The sequence below is a fragment of the Calliopsis andreniformis genome, unplaced genomic scaffold, assembly GCF_051401765.1.
Source record: "Calliopsis andreniformis isolate RMS-2024a unplaced genomic scaffold, iyCalAndr_principal scaffold0022, whole genome shotgun sequence".
Taxonomy (NCBI): Eukaryota; Metazoa; Arthropoda; class Insecta; order Hymenoptera; family Andrenidae; genus Calliopsis; species Calliopsis andreniformis.
Genome location: NW_027480432.1, coordinates 220,993 through 237,601, shown reverse-complemented (window position 1 = coordinate 237,601; position 16,609 = coordinate 220,993). Strand labels below are relative to the sequence as shown.

Genomic DNA, 16,609 nt, shown 5'->3' with positions numbered 1-16,609 from the left:
GTTAATGGTTTTTAATTCATGTAACAAATTTTAGGTACAGAGGCCCCGGCAGCCGATGATACGATCCTTCTTGAAAAATGTTAGTTCGTGGATCGCCGCTAGATGTCGAAGCTGTAACTCGCAACTTTTCTTAAGGGCCGTATCATTAGGGGCCGGTGCCACCAATAATTCTTCAAATGCTGTTTTCTGCGATAAAGAAACAATTTCCATGGACTTTTATCATTGCATAATAATATGTAGAGGATCTGAAATGATTCTACATCATTGGATTGCGAGAAAAATGAAATAACGAACAATTTTGTGTTAAAAAGGTGTCCGAAAATCTTAATTTCTGAATGATGTTAAAGTAGTAGAAATTGCTATAAATGCTAACTTTGGATAAATTTATATACCCGCCACGTGAATTGTTAATTTCAGGAGTGATATAGATAGAGAAGATTTATTAGAAATCTTTTATATAATGCACATACGAATCTGTATATCTATATATGTATAAAAATGAATGAAATCAAATATTCGATCAGCCTTATATAAATTTCATATTTAAATAATATCTATTTTTCTTTTACAGAAGAACGAGATCTAAATTTCTTTTTAGTAGCCTGATCTACTTCCGGTAAGTCATCGTCTTCGAACGCGGCAGATTTCCTTCCTGAAAAAATACGATTCATGCATTGAAAGTTACTATCGTAAACACATAGTTATAGGAAAAGAACTTAATCGGATTCTCTTACCTTCCTTCTTTTTTGATTTTTGCTTTGACTTTAAGGCTGCCTGTACAGGGACCGCATTATCACGAGCACGCTTAATTTGTTTTTTAACAAACATATAGGAAAGGTAGGCTTGAAAGAGAACAATAATACTGAAAGCCGAAAACCGTATGGCTGGTACATTAAAGTTCCCAGTAGCATAATCAAATTCACTTTCAACTTGGCTTAGACCATATAGAAATACTAAAATTGCAATACCGAACGTTGCAATTCGTGCAAAAACGTAAACTGAATTTGCAACAAGAAATAACACTGTAACAAAGCAATCAGATATTATTATTTCTAATTGATCTTTATATAAAAACGAGCATGCGAATAGAGAGTACCTACTTTTAGTCAGGTTTTCGTTTTTACTAACAAAATGTACAATTCTGGCTCCATGAAGCATAGTATCTCCTATATAGTGTAAAACTAATAGCAAGATTCCTACTTGTTGGAAACTACAGGAAATAAATCAAATTAAATGAATAAAGTAAATTGAATTACAATAATAATAATGAAATAATATTGGTATCATACTTAAAAATATAAGCTGCAAAAGTAAACAGCAATCCAATAGATGCTTGGAATACACGTGGTGGAATATCTTCTTTCTTTATCCTTTGGAAGTATAACTCTGGATAACAATGTAACCAATAAGCCAACTGACCAATGAAAAACAATTTTGAGGAAAAGGCTAATGGTACAGGGTATTCTTTCCACAATGATGATATATTTAATAATAAGTTTTCCCTGAAAGGATAGAATTTGACAGAATATTTGGATGTTAGGTTACGTAGCAACATTACTGCGACATTGCTTGTGTGATTAGCTTTCTTACCTAATAATAATGTCTATACCCCAGAGTAAGGATAAAGTATAGAATAAAATAAGTTGGCTGCATTCGTTAAATTTAGAAAGTTTTATCTTACTGAGATGAAGACGTTTTGAAACTTTCTGAAAAATCATGTAAAACACATTTGTTATTCCAGATGGAGTAAAGAAAGGAATTTCTCATTGATAGAAACTTACATCAAAGATATGTTCCTGAAATACAGCATGCATTACAATTGTTATCAAGAAATAAAAAAATACAGCACAACCATCTTTCCAACCAGTGGTATATTTCATTGGGACAGCTAGATCTTCCGTATCAGAAGTTAGACTGTGATGAATAGCAATAAATGTGTATGCCCATGATGATGTTGCCTAAAATATAAAAAAGCGGTAAAGCACTGTTTCAATTTGTATTCCAATCATTTTGTATCAAAATATTTAGATACATATGGGAATAAACGAAGTATGATAAGCAACATATGGTCAGTCCTATGGTTGCTGACAACACAAAGTTCACTAGTTTATGCTTATTCGCTTGACCAGATTGAATGAAAATAAATGAGAGAAACCGCAATAAACAACTATATTGTATCGAAAAGTATTTTCACACCGAAGCCGATTACTGACCTGTACCATTAGACCAATCATAAAAATCATAGCTACGAAAGAAACAATATCTCCATGATTTTGAATGATAAACTCATGACTGAATATAGGAGGATTTTTGTTTGAATTTTTGCGACCTTTTATCGCGACCATTTCTGAAAGTGAACGACAGTTTTCTTCCTTATAAAATCCTCGTTCTTTTCTTAAAAATAAGTATTACGAAGAATCTACAGGCAACTGCTGTCTGTTGCTCTCAAGCACTCTCAAGCGACTATCAGCGGTCAGCGACAAAACTTGTAAGCTAACTCTAAGTAAGCCCGCAGTTACACAACACGGATAAACCGCATACGTATATGTACAATGGTGTAGTATATACAACTATACAATATAGATAGAGGTAGCGAGCACGCGACGCAACACTAAATAGCAACTGGTGCAAGTGCTGCAACTGCAGCCGCTGCCACTGCTGGTATGGCGTGTAACACATACACACGCAACTATTTATTTAGTTGTATTTAGCCACATCGAACACTGTGGCGTTTTTTGTCTTTACTTGTTGGCACCACGTAAGTCAGAATATCAAAACGCGATCAAAACTATTTTCAACGTTTTAATGTTCCTCGATTATTTACGTTCTCATGACTAATTAAATAAAAAATAATCATTGTTTCCCTTAACATTACTTTATTTGTCTTTAGCAGTGAAATGCTGTAAATATTATTTTACGGATATTCCGTTGTCTCCAAGTGCGGCGGAAATGACAAAATAGTGGATAAACATTGAAATTCTATGCCACATACCACAGGAGACTACTCAGATTAACTATATTGTATTTGTATGTATGCAGATACATAGATTGTAGGCATACATACTAGAAAATCATTTTGAATGAATTTCAAATCAAAATAATATCGATGTCTGTGCAAAACTACGCTGAATATTTGTAAGATATATTTTATTGATAATATTAGGTACATTCTCAGTGGTCAAGATATACTTATACATACTTATAGAACCGCATTTCATTCTTTTCTAAAATTGTATATATAAACAATTACCACAGGTAACTTGTGTAACTTGAACTAGCAACAAACAAATACAGTTGAAGTGATATGCACAGATAAAGCGAAAATACATATTTAACAATTCAATGTGGGAACAAAATAGCTTATATACAGTATGTATTATGCCACAGATAAACTGTAAATTCATTGATCAACAATGAGTCGAAAATATATGATCTTCAATCGCAAAAATAATATGCTTTTCCCATATTTTATCTTTGTTACGTTATTATCAGTAAATCGTATTACTTACTACCAGTATGATATTATTAACTATTATGTATGTATTTGTACATAATTGCATATCTATCAGCACGATCAACAATGGCATATTCAAATTTATCCACATTTATTTCATCCGTGAAAACATGACGCATGACAGCATTAGTTTCATTTGCACATCATGTTACTGCCTATCATTTTTTCAAGTTTTCGAGAGGAAACTTACGTTCTACGATCTAACAATATATTATGCGTTTCCACGTCGATTGATTCATTTTTTTTCAAGTGCAATTCAACACCTATTCGTCGTATAATTTGGACCAAACAGAAAAATTCCATTTAGTTAACGTTTAGTAGGTAGGCCTTTCGCGAGTATTCTCACGCATGTTTAAACATTTCATCATAATGTAACAATTGTCTGCTTGATTATTACGAATTACTATACAGAATAGCTCCACTTTCGCGTTTATCAACATCTATTGTCTTTATACTATTCTAAACACGATTCGGATTCTTAATAACGGCTTTAAAGAAATTATTTGTACAATCTTGTTTCAAATATACATACATGTGTATTTGTCGTTAACGTTCTTTAGAGATTCAAAGGTAAGTAGACTGTTACACGTCTTGTGTGCAATGCCTACACATATTACAACAGATTTTTAGATTATCATAAAATTGTCAAGTTTCAAGAGCCAAGGCAATAAGTATTGTAGATTAAAAGGTAGTTTTTATGATTGAAATGAAACGTGGGTGTGTGTTATTTATCACTTATCAGAAAGTGTCTTTTTGAAATGTTCATTAACATTATATGTATATATATATCTGATGTCGGCGTCACTAGGAGATTTTACATATACACGAATAAATTGATAAAACGTCAATAACTGTTTCTAAACAGGAATATAAATCTACTTGACATGTTTGAGGAAACAATTGCGAGTTCAGTATCTGTATGATACTCGACGAGACAAATAGGCATACCCGACATGAAAAATACACGAATACAATAATGACACGAATTAAATCTAAATATATTCTTGTGATCACAAGCCTTAAATCTTAGCAAAATTTGTTAACGTTACACGCAACTAGTACGACTTAGGTCCGCTTCACTTGTACCTAACTGTCGTCTGTTGTTGCAAATTATGTTTTGAGGTAGACAAGTATATTCTTCACATAGCTTTCCACAGCTATCGGTAAAGCTAAATCAAAGGATAAGTTTTCATCAAAGAAAAATGCCACATTATGTTTTAATTTTATACCTTAGACCACAAATATAGCTTAGTACATTTATTCGCGTAGTAGAGTTCCATGAATGTTGTAATGTACTTTATACTGCCAACTGAAAGTTTGTGTATGATAGATAATATGAAAGCGCGTAAACCACATAATATTACCCTTAACCAATTCTTGCCAAAGTTGTGTAAAAGAAATCGAGTATCGAGAATGTCATTAGCTTTTCAAATTTCATATCATGATCTGAACTGTTGTTGATAAGTTACGTGAGCGAGCATAAGAAATGAAACAGCATGTATGCTAAGCTAAAGAACATTCGTTAGGCAAGTGGTTGGTGGAACTGGAAATTACCAAATTCGAATACCGCTTCGGAAAAGAAAAATGATCGTACATATTCACCATCACCGTCGTCTTGTTACTTTTAGTTTTCTTTAATATTCCTTCATCATCATATATGTATGTACTCTTCGACTATCGTAAATCACGTTTTGTTTTTATACCTTCGTTCGTTCTTTTCTTTAAACGATATATACATAGTATGTACTTGTTAATAGTAATAAATGTTCAACGTTCACCGCTATAACAATAACATTTTTGATCGTTTGAAAAATAAACATGCCATTTAAATTTCCTACAAACTCGTTTTAGTTTCGTACATTAGCAAGGTACATATGTATAGCTTACCTTCAAGCTTCAGGTACTCTCTTTGTACCTATTTCTCACCTGAGAAATGTATTTAAATCGTGTTCAAAATATATAAACATGAATCGACACGAATTGAAAACAAAACAACAATCTGTAATTCTTAACCATACCAATAATATGTATGTGCAATAATCTGCCGTTTATTTAAACTGTTCACATTTAAATTTAATTTAAAATGTTTAACGGTTGGCTTGCTATTAAATATTAAACGCATAGATAAGATCGTGCACGTATACATTACGATTTCGAAGCAATCGATAAAGAACTTAAGTTATATTAAATCTCGCAAACCATCATATCCTACAATTGTACGTCTAAAATTTGATCGATCGTTTCATAAATAATATGATTATTATTATTATTGTTATTATTATTATTACTATTATTATTATTGTTGTTGTTGTTGTTATTATAATGCCATACAATACTGTAATACTCTTCAATGAAGTCTACATTCCATGATTAACGATGTATATTTTACGGAACATTACCTTATACCATGTGTCACGACGTGTAATTTGTATCTTAAACAAGAGGCGGATCATTCTCAAGATCCATTTCTTCAACGGTTATATAAAGTCCCTCTTCTTCGTAAGTGGACTCGTGTTTTGCTAAAACTTTAAGTAACGGTCGCAATTTTATCCACCACTGATACGTCGGAATGCGATGCCTAAGAGAATGAAATTCGAAACAAATATTTAGATGTAAAAAAATACATAACTTTCAAATTTCAATGGACTAAATCCATCAGAAAGAACAAGTTCTTTATCGAAATTCTCTACTTACTCGAAATCAGTAACTTCAATAAGCTCTGTAAACGGCGTAAATCTATACTGTCTTCGTACAATACCGATCATAACTGCGGTATCGACATTCATGGTTGTAGTCTTACCCTCGGCATTCGTATGTTTCTTTAATTGCTCAGTAAACCATTCGACTGCTTTAGAACCCATTTTTGTGCCTAAGTTACGGTCGAATGGTGTTGGTGAACCACCTTGTTGCATATGACCTAAACGAAATTGTACGGTTTGTTGAAGCATAGTTTGCAAAGTTATAGAAACGTATACATGGCGTAGCAAGCATGTTAATAATGAAATACATACCAATAATGTTCATTCGACAGCTAAACAGACCCTTTCCTTCCTCGCTGAAAAGTCTCTGCATAAAATCCGTATTATAATTAGAATTAGCATTCTCGTTTCTCAAAATGAGACCTCTTTGTACGCCTTCGGACATCTTTGCAGCCATTGCAATCACGTCTTGATTCAAATCTTTGATATTGAATTTTTCTTCGAAAATATACGCTGCGTCAGCTCCACCAGCTAAACCCGCAACAGTTGCCAAATATCCGCAATATCCACCCATAGTTTCAATTATGAATACCCGACGTTTTGTACCCTGAGCTGACTGACGGATTCGATCGCATATCTACAAATAAGATAAACTTATATCGATTAGAAAACCTTCTACAATTGAACAAGTAATACCAAGAAAAAGGTGACCTCATGTTACCTCTGTAATTTCATTAAGCGCAGTGTCACAGCCTAGTGAAAACTCGGTCCCTGGAACATTATTGCTGATGGTTGCAGGAATCATAGCTATAGGAATTCGGAATTCTTCAAATTTATCCCTAGCTTTATAGAAAGTAAGCCCTGTTTGATATCCCTTGAAAAATTAAAGAAAAATTCTTTCTAGTCGAGTTGTTGTTTCAGCAATCGCTACGTTATGAAACGTTTTCGTTGATGATCACCTCAAATCCTCCTATGATAAGCAGAGCTTGAATTCCATACTCCTTAAGTTTTTGAGCAATTTGTGGCAATTGGTCTTCTTTCGGTGGAGCACGTTTTGTTCCTAAATAAGCCCCGCCCTGTGCAACCCAACCGGTAACGGAAGGCCAATCCATTAGCTTGAACTTTCCAGCCATAAGCCCCAAGACTCCATCGCATATACCATAAACCTGAAAATATACACTCTTAGATTCATACTATCATAAAAGCCAAATAAAAAATGTTAACTAGTGGACAATACCTTATCACCGCGATAGATACAATTTCTAACGAAGGAACGCACGGCAGCATTCATACCGCAAGAAGGTGATCCTATATGCATTACAGCTAGCGTATAATGATCCTGCAACAAAATGTTATGTTATCACCGTCACAGGGATTCACGTTCAATCCATGCAGCGTGCACATAAAAAACGAATAAATTCTATAATTTCATGTAATGTTCGATATTAAATATTGCACGATGCTTATACGTGTTTCCGTTCATCTAGCATCTAACGAAACATCTATTACAGATCAAACAACTACATGAAAACATAATAGTATTAAATTCATGATTCAAGACTCGGTTAACTCACTTGTCCACATAAAGTGAATTGCTAGTTTAGAAGGAAAAGATGAGAAATGTTAGAAAGATTGTGTTACAAAGCATCAGAATATTCGTATTTCAGCAAGAAGGATATACACTTATAGTTCTTCCTTAACAGATTTACCTTTGTTAGTGTGGGTCCATTACTTTCCTGAAGCAGTATTAAATAATACATGTAATAAAGGTAATTCTACACCTTTATATAACTTGAAACTTTTCGAATATAAAGTCTTCTGCCGACGACAGCTTTCAATTTTCATCGTATATTATATAATTAATAACATCTTTCGAAATTTCATACTGCAACGATTTGTAGAAAGTTCGACAGAAGACATTAAATTCGTACTAACTTTAGCAGAGATTCATCTATGCGTTTGTGTATGCTTATATGTGTATAAAAAAACTCACCTTATTCGGATCATGATCTACGGGTGCTTTCAGACGAGTCAACATCTTGTATGTTTCCAGATTACGAGCAAATCCTCTAAAAATATTTAAAACAACGTTGAACATAACAAATATTGAGAGGCAGAAAAGGCGCACATTTCGACTTACTTTCCACGAAGCTGAACAGCAAGCTCCCAATTCTTATCGGCCATAGCTTGGGCTACTGCTTTAGTACGACGAACACATTCCATAAGTGGTAATCTCACAGCTTGATTTCCATCCAGTGTAACCACGCATGCCTCAGTGTCCGGCGTTGCTTCCATTAATGCCATCACAGCTTCCGCACCCATTCGGCAACCCTATATGTTATCATTAGGTTACCGACACTAATTTTCAACTTACATTAATCACGCAATACACGTGTATGGAAGACGCCTACCAGAACTCTATCAAAAGCTGACGGATTACCACCTCTTTGAACATGACCGAGAACAGTGATTCTAGTATCCTGTTGCAACTTATCGACGACAACTTTATGAACTTTCTCGGCAGTAATTGGTTCACCGTTTCTATCGACTGCACCTTCCGCTACGATAATAATATTCAGTCGTTGTCCGGTAAGTCTTTCCTAAAAAATAAATATTTCGGTCTTAACATTATTACATAGAGGTTAACAGGATAAATCGTAACTGATAACTGAAAATATAAAACTCAGTCAATCAGCTTGGGCTAAAAAAAAAACAGAGATTCAAATGTTTAATTAATAAATTAAGCAACTTACTTAATATCGACATAAATATTATTTTCAAGTAAAAACCCGTTATTGTTAGTTAAATTTAAATGTAGATAAATAGCGTGCATAACTAAATAATGTACGGAATGAAAAAGGAAAGCATGCCTTATACGTATTTAACACATCATAAGCTCATCACAGAGACAGACTGAAACTAAACGAAGCATATCGTTTCTTTTTGTTCTTATATAAATAAAAAATATGAAAAACCGAGGAAAATTCTTTGCTTACTTTGCTCACTTATTTAATTTAACCGTATAAAAAATTATAAAAAAAAAGTAATGTGCGAACCTGTAACAATTTTTTGCACAGCTTGTTTGGCCAATCCTGTTCAGGTGGCCATTCTGGGATGAACACAAAATCAGCTTCGCAACATATGGCTGCCACTAGAGCCAGGTAACTGTAATTGCATGTTATAAAAAACTAGCTAAAAATATTAACTGACATAAAAAATGGTAAAGAATCAATGACTTTCACTTTTTGAGGGATAGATGAAGAATACAGAAATAGTTAAAAGTAAAATTACTAATCAATTCTTTTGTTAAGGAGTATGAAATCCTTGAAAGTCTAAACTTGGAAATTAGACTAGGATTATTTCAATAAATAGAAGTGTAATTCTTACACAGAAGATTGCAATTTATCTGATCAGTAACTAGCACAAGGTTATTCATTTGCATAATCTAACTACTTTCAGAAAGGAGCAGACATACTTTCGAAGTAGAAAATAAATATATTTAATGGAACGCAATAACTTCTGGCCAATCAAACATATTTGATCATAAATATAAGTACGTTCGAATAGAAATGTAATCGATCAAGAACGTGCCTGTTGCACAGCTTCGCAAAGCTCTTCGATCCAATCACCTCTCGGTGGTTCTTCAGGTATAAAGGAATAACATGCTTCTGAAGATAAACTTGAGGCTATCGTCAAATACCTGAAAGGCTCTCGTTCGATTATCTTTGCTACACTAAATTAGCTTGTTAAAACTTGCTTATTTTCGTGTATCAATCACTTAATATTTTTTTCAATTATTTGATTCTACATGTAATTGGAAAAAGGAGTAAGTATAACGCGAAGTAACACTTCTTGGTACTAAAAACATGAGTAAACGATCGGAAGTACAGAAAAAAAGAAAAATTATTGGATTTGTTAAATTCTGTTAGTGAAAGGCAACAATATATGACAAGAAATTTGGAAGATTCCTAAACAACATGCCTGCTCCAACTTTTTACATAGTTTATCAGGCCAGTCAACGGGAGGTGGCGATTCCGGGCAGAAAACATAATCTGCCTCCGCAGCTAAAGCACCCACAATTGCCAGATACCTATCCAAAAGTTTACCAGTCTTTTAAATAATACTATAGATCGAAATGTTGTTTACTTTATCAGAATCTACCACTTCATTCAACTATACATTTTCTCTTTTTTTTTCTTATTGCTGAAATATTCAATCCTTTCGAAACGTAATTACAATTTTGACAATTTACTATTAAAACAAAATATTTTCTTTTAAAAAATTATTAGTAACGTAAAATGATCAACTCACCCACAATGGCGACCCATAACTTCCATAATAAATGTTCTTTGATGAGAATATGCAGTACTGACAATCGCATCGATACTTTCGATAATACGATGCAATGCAGAGTCAGTACCAATGGTCATGTCAGTTCCGCAAAAATCATTGTCAATAGAACCCACCATACCAACGATATGCAAGTGTTGATATTTATCTGCTTGTTCTTTAGTTATTTCTCCTAAGAAACAAAAGATATAGTGAAATGTATTTTACTTCACATACAACGAATATGTAAGTATTTCTTCGCCTACCTGCCTCAGCTAACTCTTTTAACAAATCAGGCCATTCCTCTTTAAAGAGATTTGCACCGGTAAGAGATCCATCACCACCAATTACAACTAAATTAGTTATCCCGCGAGTTACTAAATTTTTAGCCGCTTTTCTACGACCAGCGTGTTCCCTGAATTCTTTGCACCGAGCAGAACCTATTACTGTGCCACCCTAAAATATATGCATTGTTATTATTATTGACAACAGTCAAATAAAATGTATAATTACATGATACATACCCTATGAATTATACAAGACACAGAAGACCAAGTTGCTTCTACAATATTGCTTCCACCATCCACCATACCCTGATACCCTTCTTTAATGAAAAAAACCTTGCACCCTAAATAAATACCCATCCTAACAACTGCACGAACTGCTGCATTCATTCCTAATAAACAAAAGACAATAAAAGTATGATGAATCAATTTATATAATACTTATTCTATTCAAACAATTTATATTCATTTACCTTGAGAATCACCTCCACTGGTAAATACAGCAAGACCTTTACCTTTATGGCTACCAGGTTTTATGAACCTTTGTGCTGCTAGATCTTCCGCCATCTTTGGATTACAGAACCAGCTACTCTCCTGAAATATGAATCTTTATAAATATATTGTTATATTAACAGATAGCTTTATTTATTTCTGTATTTAAGCAATGTATTCCTTTTCTCTTTCTCTTTTTCTTCCAATTTTCTTCTACATAACTTTAATTTACTTCAAGAATATTTTATCCATATTGGTGAATACAAACTCATTTGCCTGTTTTGTTTGTTGCCATTGAAAATAATCCACATCAGCTTTGTCAACAATAAAATACGCATTTACGTTAGTACCGTAACAAAAATTTATAGAAGTATTCAATGATGGGCCAACAAAATCTTGCAAAAACATCTGATAAAATTTTTTATCGATAAGTTAAATATAATAAATTACACATTTGCTGTATCTACATCTCACTTGTGGAAATATTGTAGACAGGTTCAAGTTTTGCACATAAGCTTTTTTTTTCTTATCAATAATGGATTGCATTTGGCGTAATGTCAATTTATTTTCTGCTCTAGCAGTTACATTTTGTACTGAATCAAATTTTACTTCTTCTTTACCTAATCAAATCTTTATCTCACTTCTTAATGCCTCTATTAACCATCATAAAAGTTTTGTAGTTGAAAAGATTACTTTGTGTTGGGGTTAAGAAAGAAGCGGTAGACTTTTCATTTTCTAAGCTATCCTTGCTTGTACAACTACACAATCTATCATTGTGTCTTATGGACATTTCTTCTGGGTTAAAATATGCAACAAAATTGACTAGAAAGCTGAAGGTAATATATTATAAAGTAAGTAAAATATGGTTGAAACAAAAGATATCAAAGAGAACTACTGTCAGTGAAGAAATATTTTACAATAGCATGAATGTAGCAATAATAGATTCATGTAACTGACAGGCAACACAACTGCTAAATACTGTAAATACTGAATATTGTACGTTCCACACAAACATATGTACATACGTATTTAGAATACAGTTACTGGTGTTACAACCAGAAGGTAAGCGTTTACCGTTCGAAATATGATACAAGTTTTTGGTATAACTTAAAAATGTAATGCGAATACATGGTTTCGATTCCAATAATGTAATCTTACGCGATAAATAGTAATAGTAATAATCATTCGGTAACGATGAAATTTGTAACGTGATAGCGCCTACTTATGCTGTCAATAAGAACTGACACATTTATTAAACGTCGTAAATAGAGCAAAAAGTATCAATTACATCGTATATGCGTTCCTTCAAAGGGCATTGCAACACAGAAGTTCCACGGACAGTCCTTCGTATATTAAAATAAATACTGTATGCACAAAGAATCGATGGTATCTGGCACAGCCTCAAAGTGTCGTGCATCAAAACATTAGAACGACAACGATACACATTTATAGATCATTAGAATATCACATTGTTCTGGCAACGCAGCAGCAGACAACGTTATGCATGTTCTAAAACTTTTGCGCACAACAAAGTAGCAATTTATTTGATAAAAGTGAAGCTACAGTATCGGGTGGGTCATCAAGATTGCTTAAATCGACTGTACAGACTATGGTCGAAAACGACTATCCATCGTAACGTGTATACAAAGTAACGTCACATTGTCACTGACAGTAAGTTGCTTAACAGATGATCCATCGTTGTGGATAGTATTTAAAACGGATAAACTTTCGATTAACTCACCAAATAAAAATACTTCCGGAGCGAGCGAAAATTAGAAGGTGAGCGACGATCCTTTTTTTTCCCCTTAAACTCAGCAAAGAAGTTTAGTTTCTAGTCAGACCTCGATCAAGCACTCAGCACCGCTTCCACCTCTCGTGCTTGACTAACACTGAAGGTGACCTTTATGTGTGCTTCTGTCGAAGCCCCCACTAGCGGTATTGGTGCTTCTCTTCTACCCCACTCTTCGTACAATTAAATTTAGGAAACGACCGTAGATGGTGTTAGTGACACACGACATGACATTCACCATTGACCAATCGTCAGGCTCTATCGTTCCCGCTGATTTCTTCTGAAACTATTTTAAATCTTACCTACCCAAGTATTTTTTTCAAACATTTCATTCGAACACATACACGCATTCGCGAAGAAAACTTGGTCAAATACTGTCTGTAAAGTGCCAAACGAAACTTGCAAAAATTACAATCTAATTTTTCTCTTGAAAATATACACAACTTTATTTGTTATGCAGATAAGGATAAGAATATTTTTTTGATGCTATCCGATTTGCTTTCCTTGGCGATTGCTGTTGTTCTCATCAAGGAATGAACACAACAACGTTTCTTTTAAAAAATTCAAACAACGATATTAACAATTATCGAAAATAATTACCATCGCTAAAATATATATATATAATAATACGGATCAATGTCAGAGATGAGTAGGTTTAATCTTATTTACTGTGCTGGCTTCGTTGATCACTTTGCGCAACTATCAGAAGAATGATGATTGAATTGTGGCAAATACGTGTCGTTCGTCTCGTAGCTCGTTCGATTTCACGGGTATAGCAATTTGAGTACACACGTTGACGAGCAAGAGAGTTGCAAAAGAGAAAATCAAACCAAGAAGTACGTTACTCTTGTCGAAGGTTCATCAGCCAACCGAATCTGCGAAACATTACCTTACGACACTTCCATCTAATATTTCGTCAAGGAATTCAACGACATCGATTCATAATTAAATCACGTCTACCTGTTAGAGGGAAAAATGTAACGTCTACACATAAAGAATTGTTTTCAATTAGGGCAGAATAATAAAAACGTATAATTGTTGATCCAGTATGGTACACGATTTCATCATCTCACACGCAATCCAGATGTTGCCTTGCGGCGATGACCTCTTATTAATAATTTACCTTATCGCGAGATTCGTGAAAATTGAAGTAACAAAAATGTAAAGCATAGCTGACCATTCTACATTCACGGTTATGCATTGTATTTTACATATATGTAAATGAAGTTTCAAGGATTCGCGATTTACAGGTTCAGATTCGATGACCTGCTGGCTCACTACCTCCTTGTGTCTCTGATTCGAATGGAAAAAGTTACTCTTTAATATAGATATTTGTTGCTCTTCTCACATGTAGTTATCTTTCGAAGTTCGAAAGTAGGTGACGGTTCAGATGAGCACTTTTTGGCTGGTCTCATTGCTAGGAAAGAATGTTCTTACTATATATAGGTATGGTTAGAGTCTTTACACGCTACAACCTCAGAACTCGTTAACAGTAATGAGTTTATGGCAGCGGACATCGACGGAGTTGATGATTGAATTGCGTCAGCAATGAAATCAAGAGAAAATGGGATTTCAAGTATTTTCAAGAATTGATAGAAATTTAAGGAATAGCGACGAGCTTATAGTGTGCAAATACTATTTACGTACAAATTGTGGAAAATTTGTTAAGATAGTTAAGCTTAGGTAGGCCCTTCTTATTCGAGAAGGCACGTATACATTTATATTCTATATAGTATTTTATACGATGTATAATAGTTAAATCACTTATACAGGCATACAAATTGTGATGGAAAATATGAAATCTGAAAAATACCTACGTGTGTACGTTGTTAAAAAATCGACCGGAACTACGTGCGTCACCCTCTTTCTCTTTCTTCCATGTATGTATGTAGAAAAACCAAACGATCAATCAAGGTGGAATGAAAGCTGTAAAATTCTTCGATACAACATAACAAAGCACGACTAATATAGTAATAAAGAATATCATATGGGAACATTGCGCGTTTACGTATGCTGCACACTCTTCAACTATAATTTATCAAATTTGAACTTGAAATATCGTTTTATTTCTCAAACTCTTCGTCATAATCAATTTCCAGTTTACGGTGTTGAACGTATCGTAAGATGTGGAGATGAGTTAACATTTTCAACACAGTAAGTAGATTATAAATAAATAGACAAGCAGAAAAAGATTCGCAATAGCCTGATGAACGTGCTGTCTCTGTCGTAATGACTCCGAACGCATACGATCGGCACGATCAATTCCGACTTTGTTCCTTCTTCAAACTCCGTATACGTGATTTATCCTTTTTATTTTTTCTTTTTATTCGTCTCCTCTATCTATCTTACAAGCATCGACCCAATATCGCTTTCACAGTTTAATGACACCGTAAAACAAGACAACCGAAGTTTTTTTTTTCTCAGACATTTTATCAGAATTTATTATTTCGTGTAAACGTTTATAATAAGTATAATTTACAATTACGATGGTTGATGATAAATACAAATAGAACAAAGAAAGTTGGGAAGAAGAAACTAGGGAGCTTCAGCGGATGAATAGGTTTGTAAGGAAGTATTTACGGAGGCTAGCTTCTGCAACGAGTGAATGAGGATCGGAAAGACGAAAATAGGGGACAGTTGAGAGAGAGAGAGAGAGAGAGAGAGAGAGAGAGAGAGAGAGAGAGAGAGAGAATGAATGAATGAATCCGACGCCCAAAGAAATATTCGTAAGTAGAATGACATCGATGTTTCGTCATTCTAAAAATACAATGTGAAGTACAGTGTAATAAAATCATCATCATCATCATCATCATCATCATCATCGTAAATATTGATACCGCTAAACAAAATGAGTAGATGGAAAGAAAATGACGTAGGAAGAAACCGAAGCAAGCAAATTGTAGTAACAACAGATTATAGCAACCTTCTTCCATCTTGTTTCGTATCTATCACGTATGTTTATCGTGGTGATCATAAAAAAAAACCGCTGAGAAAAAATGACACTTGGAAGAAATGGTAATAGAATAGTAAAAGGAACACAAGACGGCGAGATTAGAGCTTCGAATTGACATTCCGTCAATAGATAGGAATTCCTAGGGTACAAGAGCTGGGAAACAGTATGGATGCGATTTGTATAAATATATCGTTTATATCTGCTGTACCAGAACGAGATCGATGCACCAAGAAGCCGAATGGATTTACTTCTTACATGGTTCGAAACATTTGTATTATTTCTTGATAAAATAGCTCTCGATCCCGCTCAGCTGATCTATCTGCAACAGTGCTTTCAGAACGTCTGCAGAGAATATTCTTTGCACCAGTCAAAAGTTACTTCTTCACTTTCTTAGTCTTTCTTGCATCGGTAACTAATATTTACGACGAACAAATAACACAGAAAGCGCCGTAGCCACGGTCAATTTTAAGGATTTTCCGAATGCGCAACAATCACGCGAACACTGGTTTGAAATGGATATTTTGACGGCTACCTTTGCAAAATCGACTC

At 34.0% G+C, this 16,609-nt stretch overlaps 2 protein-coding genes across 6 annotated transcripts; both read right to left on the bottom strand.

Moving 5' to 3' along the window:
- Positions 1-420: 420 nt before the first annotated feature.
- Positions 421-2,474, bottom strand: Tram (translocating chain-associated membrane protein 1). The gene is made up of 7 exons (XM_076390673.1): positions 2,214-2,474; positions 1,782-1,958; positions 1,591-1,706; positions 1,290-1,502; positions 1,101-1,210; positions 735-1,022; positions 421-652 (listed from the first exon to the last, which is right to left on the bottom strand). Exons 1-7 carry the CDS (start codon positions 2,343-2,345, stop codon positions 555-557), a joined length of 1,134 nt encoding a protein of 377 aa, XP_076246788.1. The 5' UTR covers positions 2,346-2,474; the 3' UTR covers positions 421-554.
- Positions 2,475-5,542: 3,068 nt separating this feature from the next.
- Pfk (ATP-dependent 6-phosphofructokinase) lies at positions 5,543-13,965 on the bottom strand. 5 transcript variants are annotated; one of them, XM_076390662.1, is made up of 17 exons: positions 13,060-13,965; positions 11,300-11,420; positions 11,067-11,218; positions 10,809-10,998; positions 10,525-10,735; positions 10,195-10,303; positions 8,625-8,813; positions 8,354-8,544; positions 8,207-8,282; positions 7,923-7,949; positions 7,788-7,808; positions 7,451-7,552; positions 7,173-7,379; positions 6,935-7,087; positions 6,526-6,850; positions 6,209-6,431; positions 5,543-6,092 (listed from the first exon to the last, which is right to left on the bottom strand). In XM_076390662.1, exons 2-17 carry the CDS (start codon positions 11,391-11,393, stop codon positions 5,948-5,950), a joined length of 2,415 nt encoding a protein of 804 aa, XP_076246777.1. In that variant the 5' UTR covers positions 11,394-11,420; positions 13,060-13,965; the 3' UTR covers positions 5,543-5,947. The 5 variants fall into 5 exon arrangements, with proteins under 5 accessions (XP_076246777.1, XP_076246778.1, XP_076246779.1 ...); XM_076390663.1 differs by lacking the exon at positions 10,195-10,303 and adding an exon at positions 9,270-9,378; XM_076390664.1 differs by lacking the exon at positions 7,788-7,808.
- Positions 13,966-16,609: the final 2,644 nt, after the last annotated feature.

Excerpts from the sequence above, each read along its gene's own strand:
- Tram (XM_076390673.1), bottom strand. The coding sequence starts at position 2,345 with ATGGTCGCGATAAAAGGTCGCAAAAATTCAAACAAAAATCCTCCTATA. Across the intron at positions 1,959-2,213 it reads TGATTGGTCTAATGGTACAG|GCAACATCATCATGGGCATA; the intron begins GTCAGTAATCGG and ends TTTATATTTTAG. Across the intron at positions 1,503-1,590 it reads GGTATAGACATTATTATTAG|GGAAAACTTATTATTAAATA; the intron begins GTAAGAAAGCTA and ends CTATCCTTTCAG.
- Pfk (XM_076390662.1), bottom strand. The coding sequence starts at position 11,393 with ATGGCGGAAGATCTAGCAGCACAAAGGTTCATAAAACCTGGTAGCCAT. Across the intron at positions 8,545-8,624 it reads CAGCTTTTGATAGAGTTCTG|GGTTGCCGAATGGGTGCGGA; the intron begins GTAGGCGTCTTC and ends GATAACATATAG. Across the intron at positions 7,809-7,922 it reads ATGGACCCACACTAACAAAG|CAATTCACTTTATGTGGACA; the intron begins GTAAATCTGTTA and ends CTTCTAAACTAG.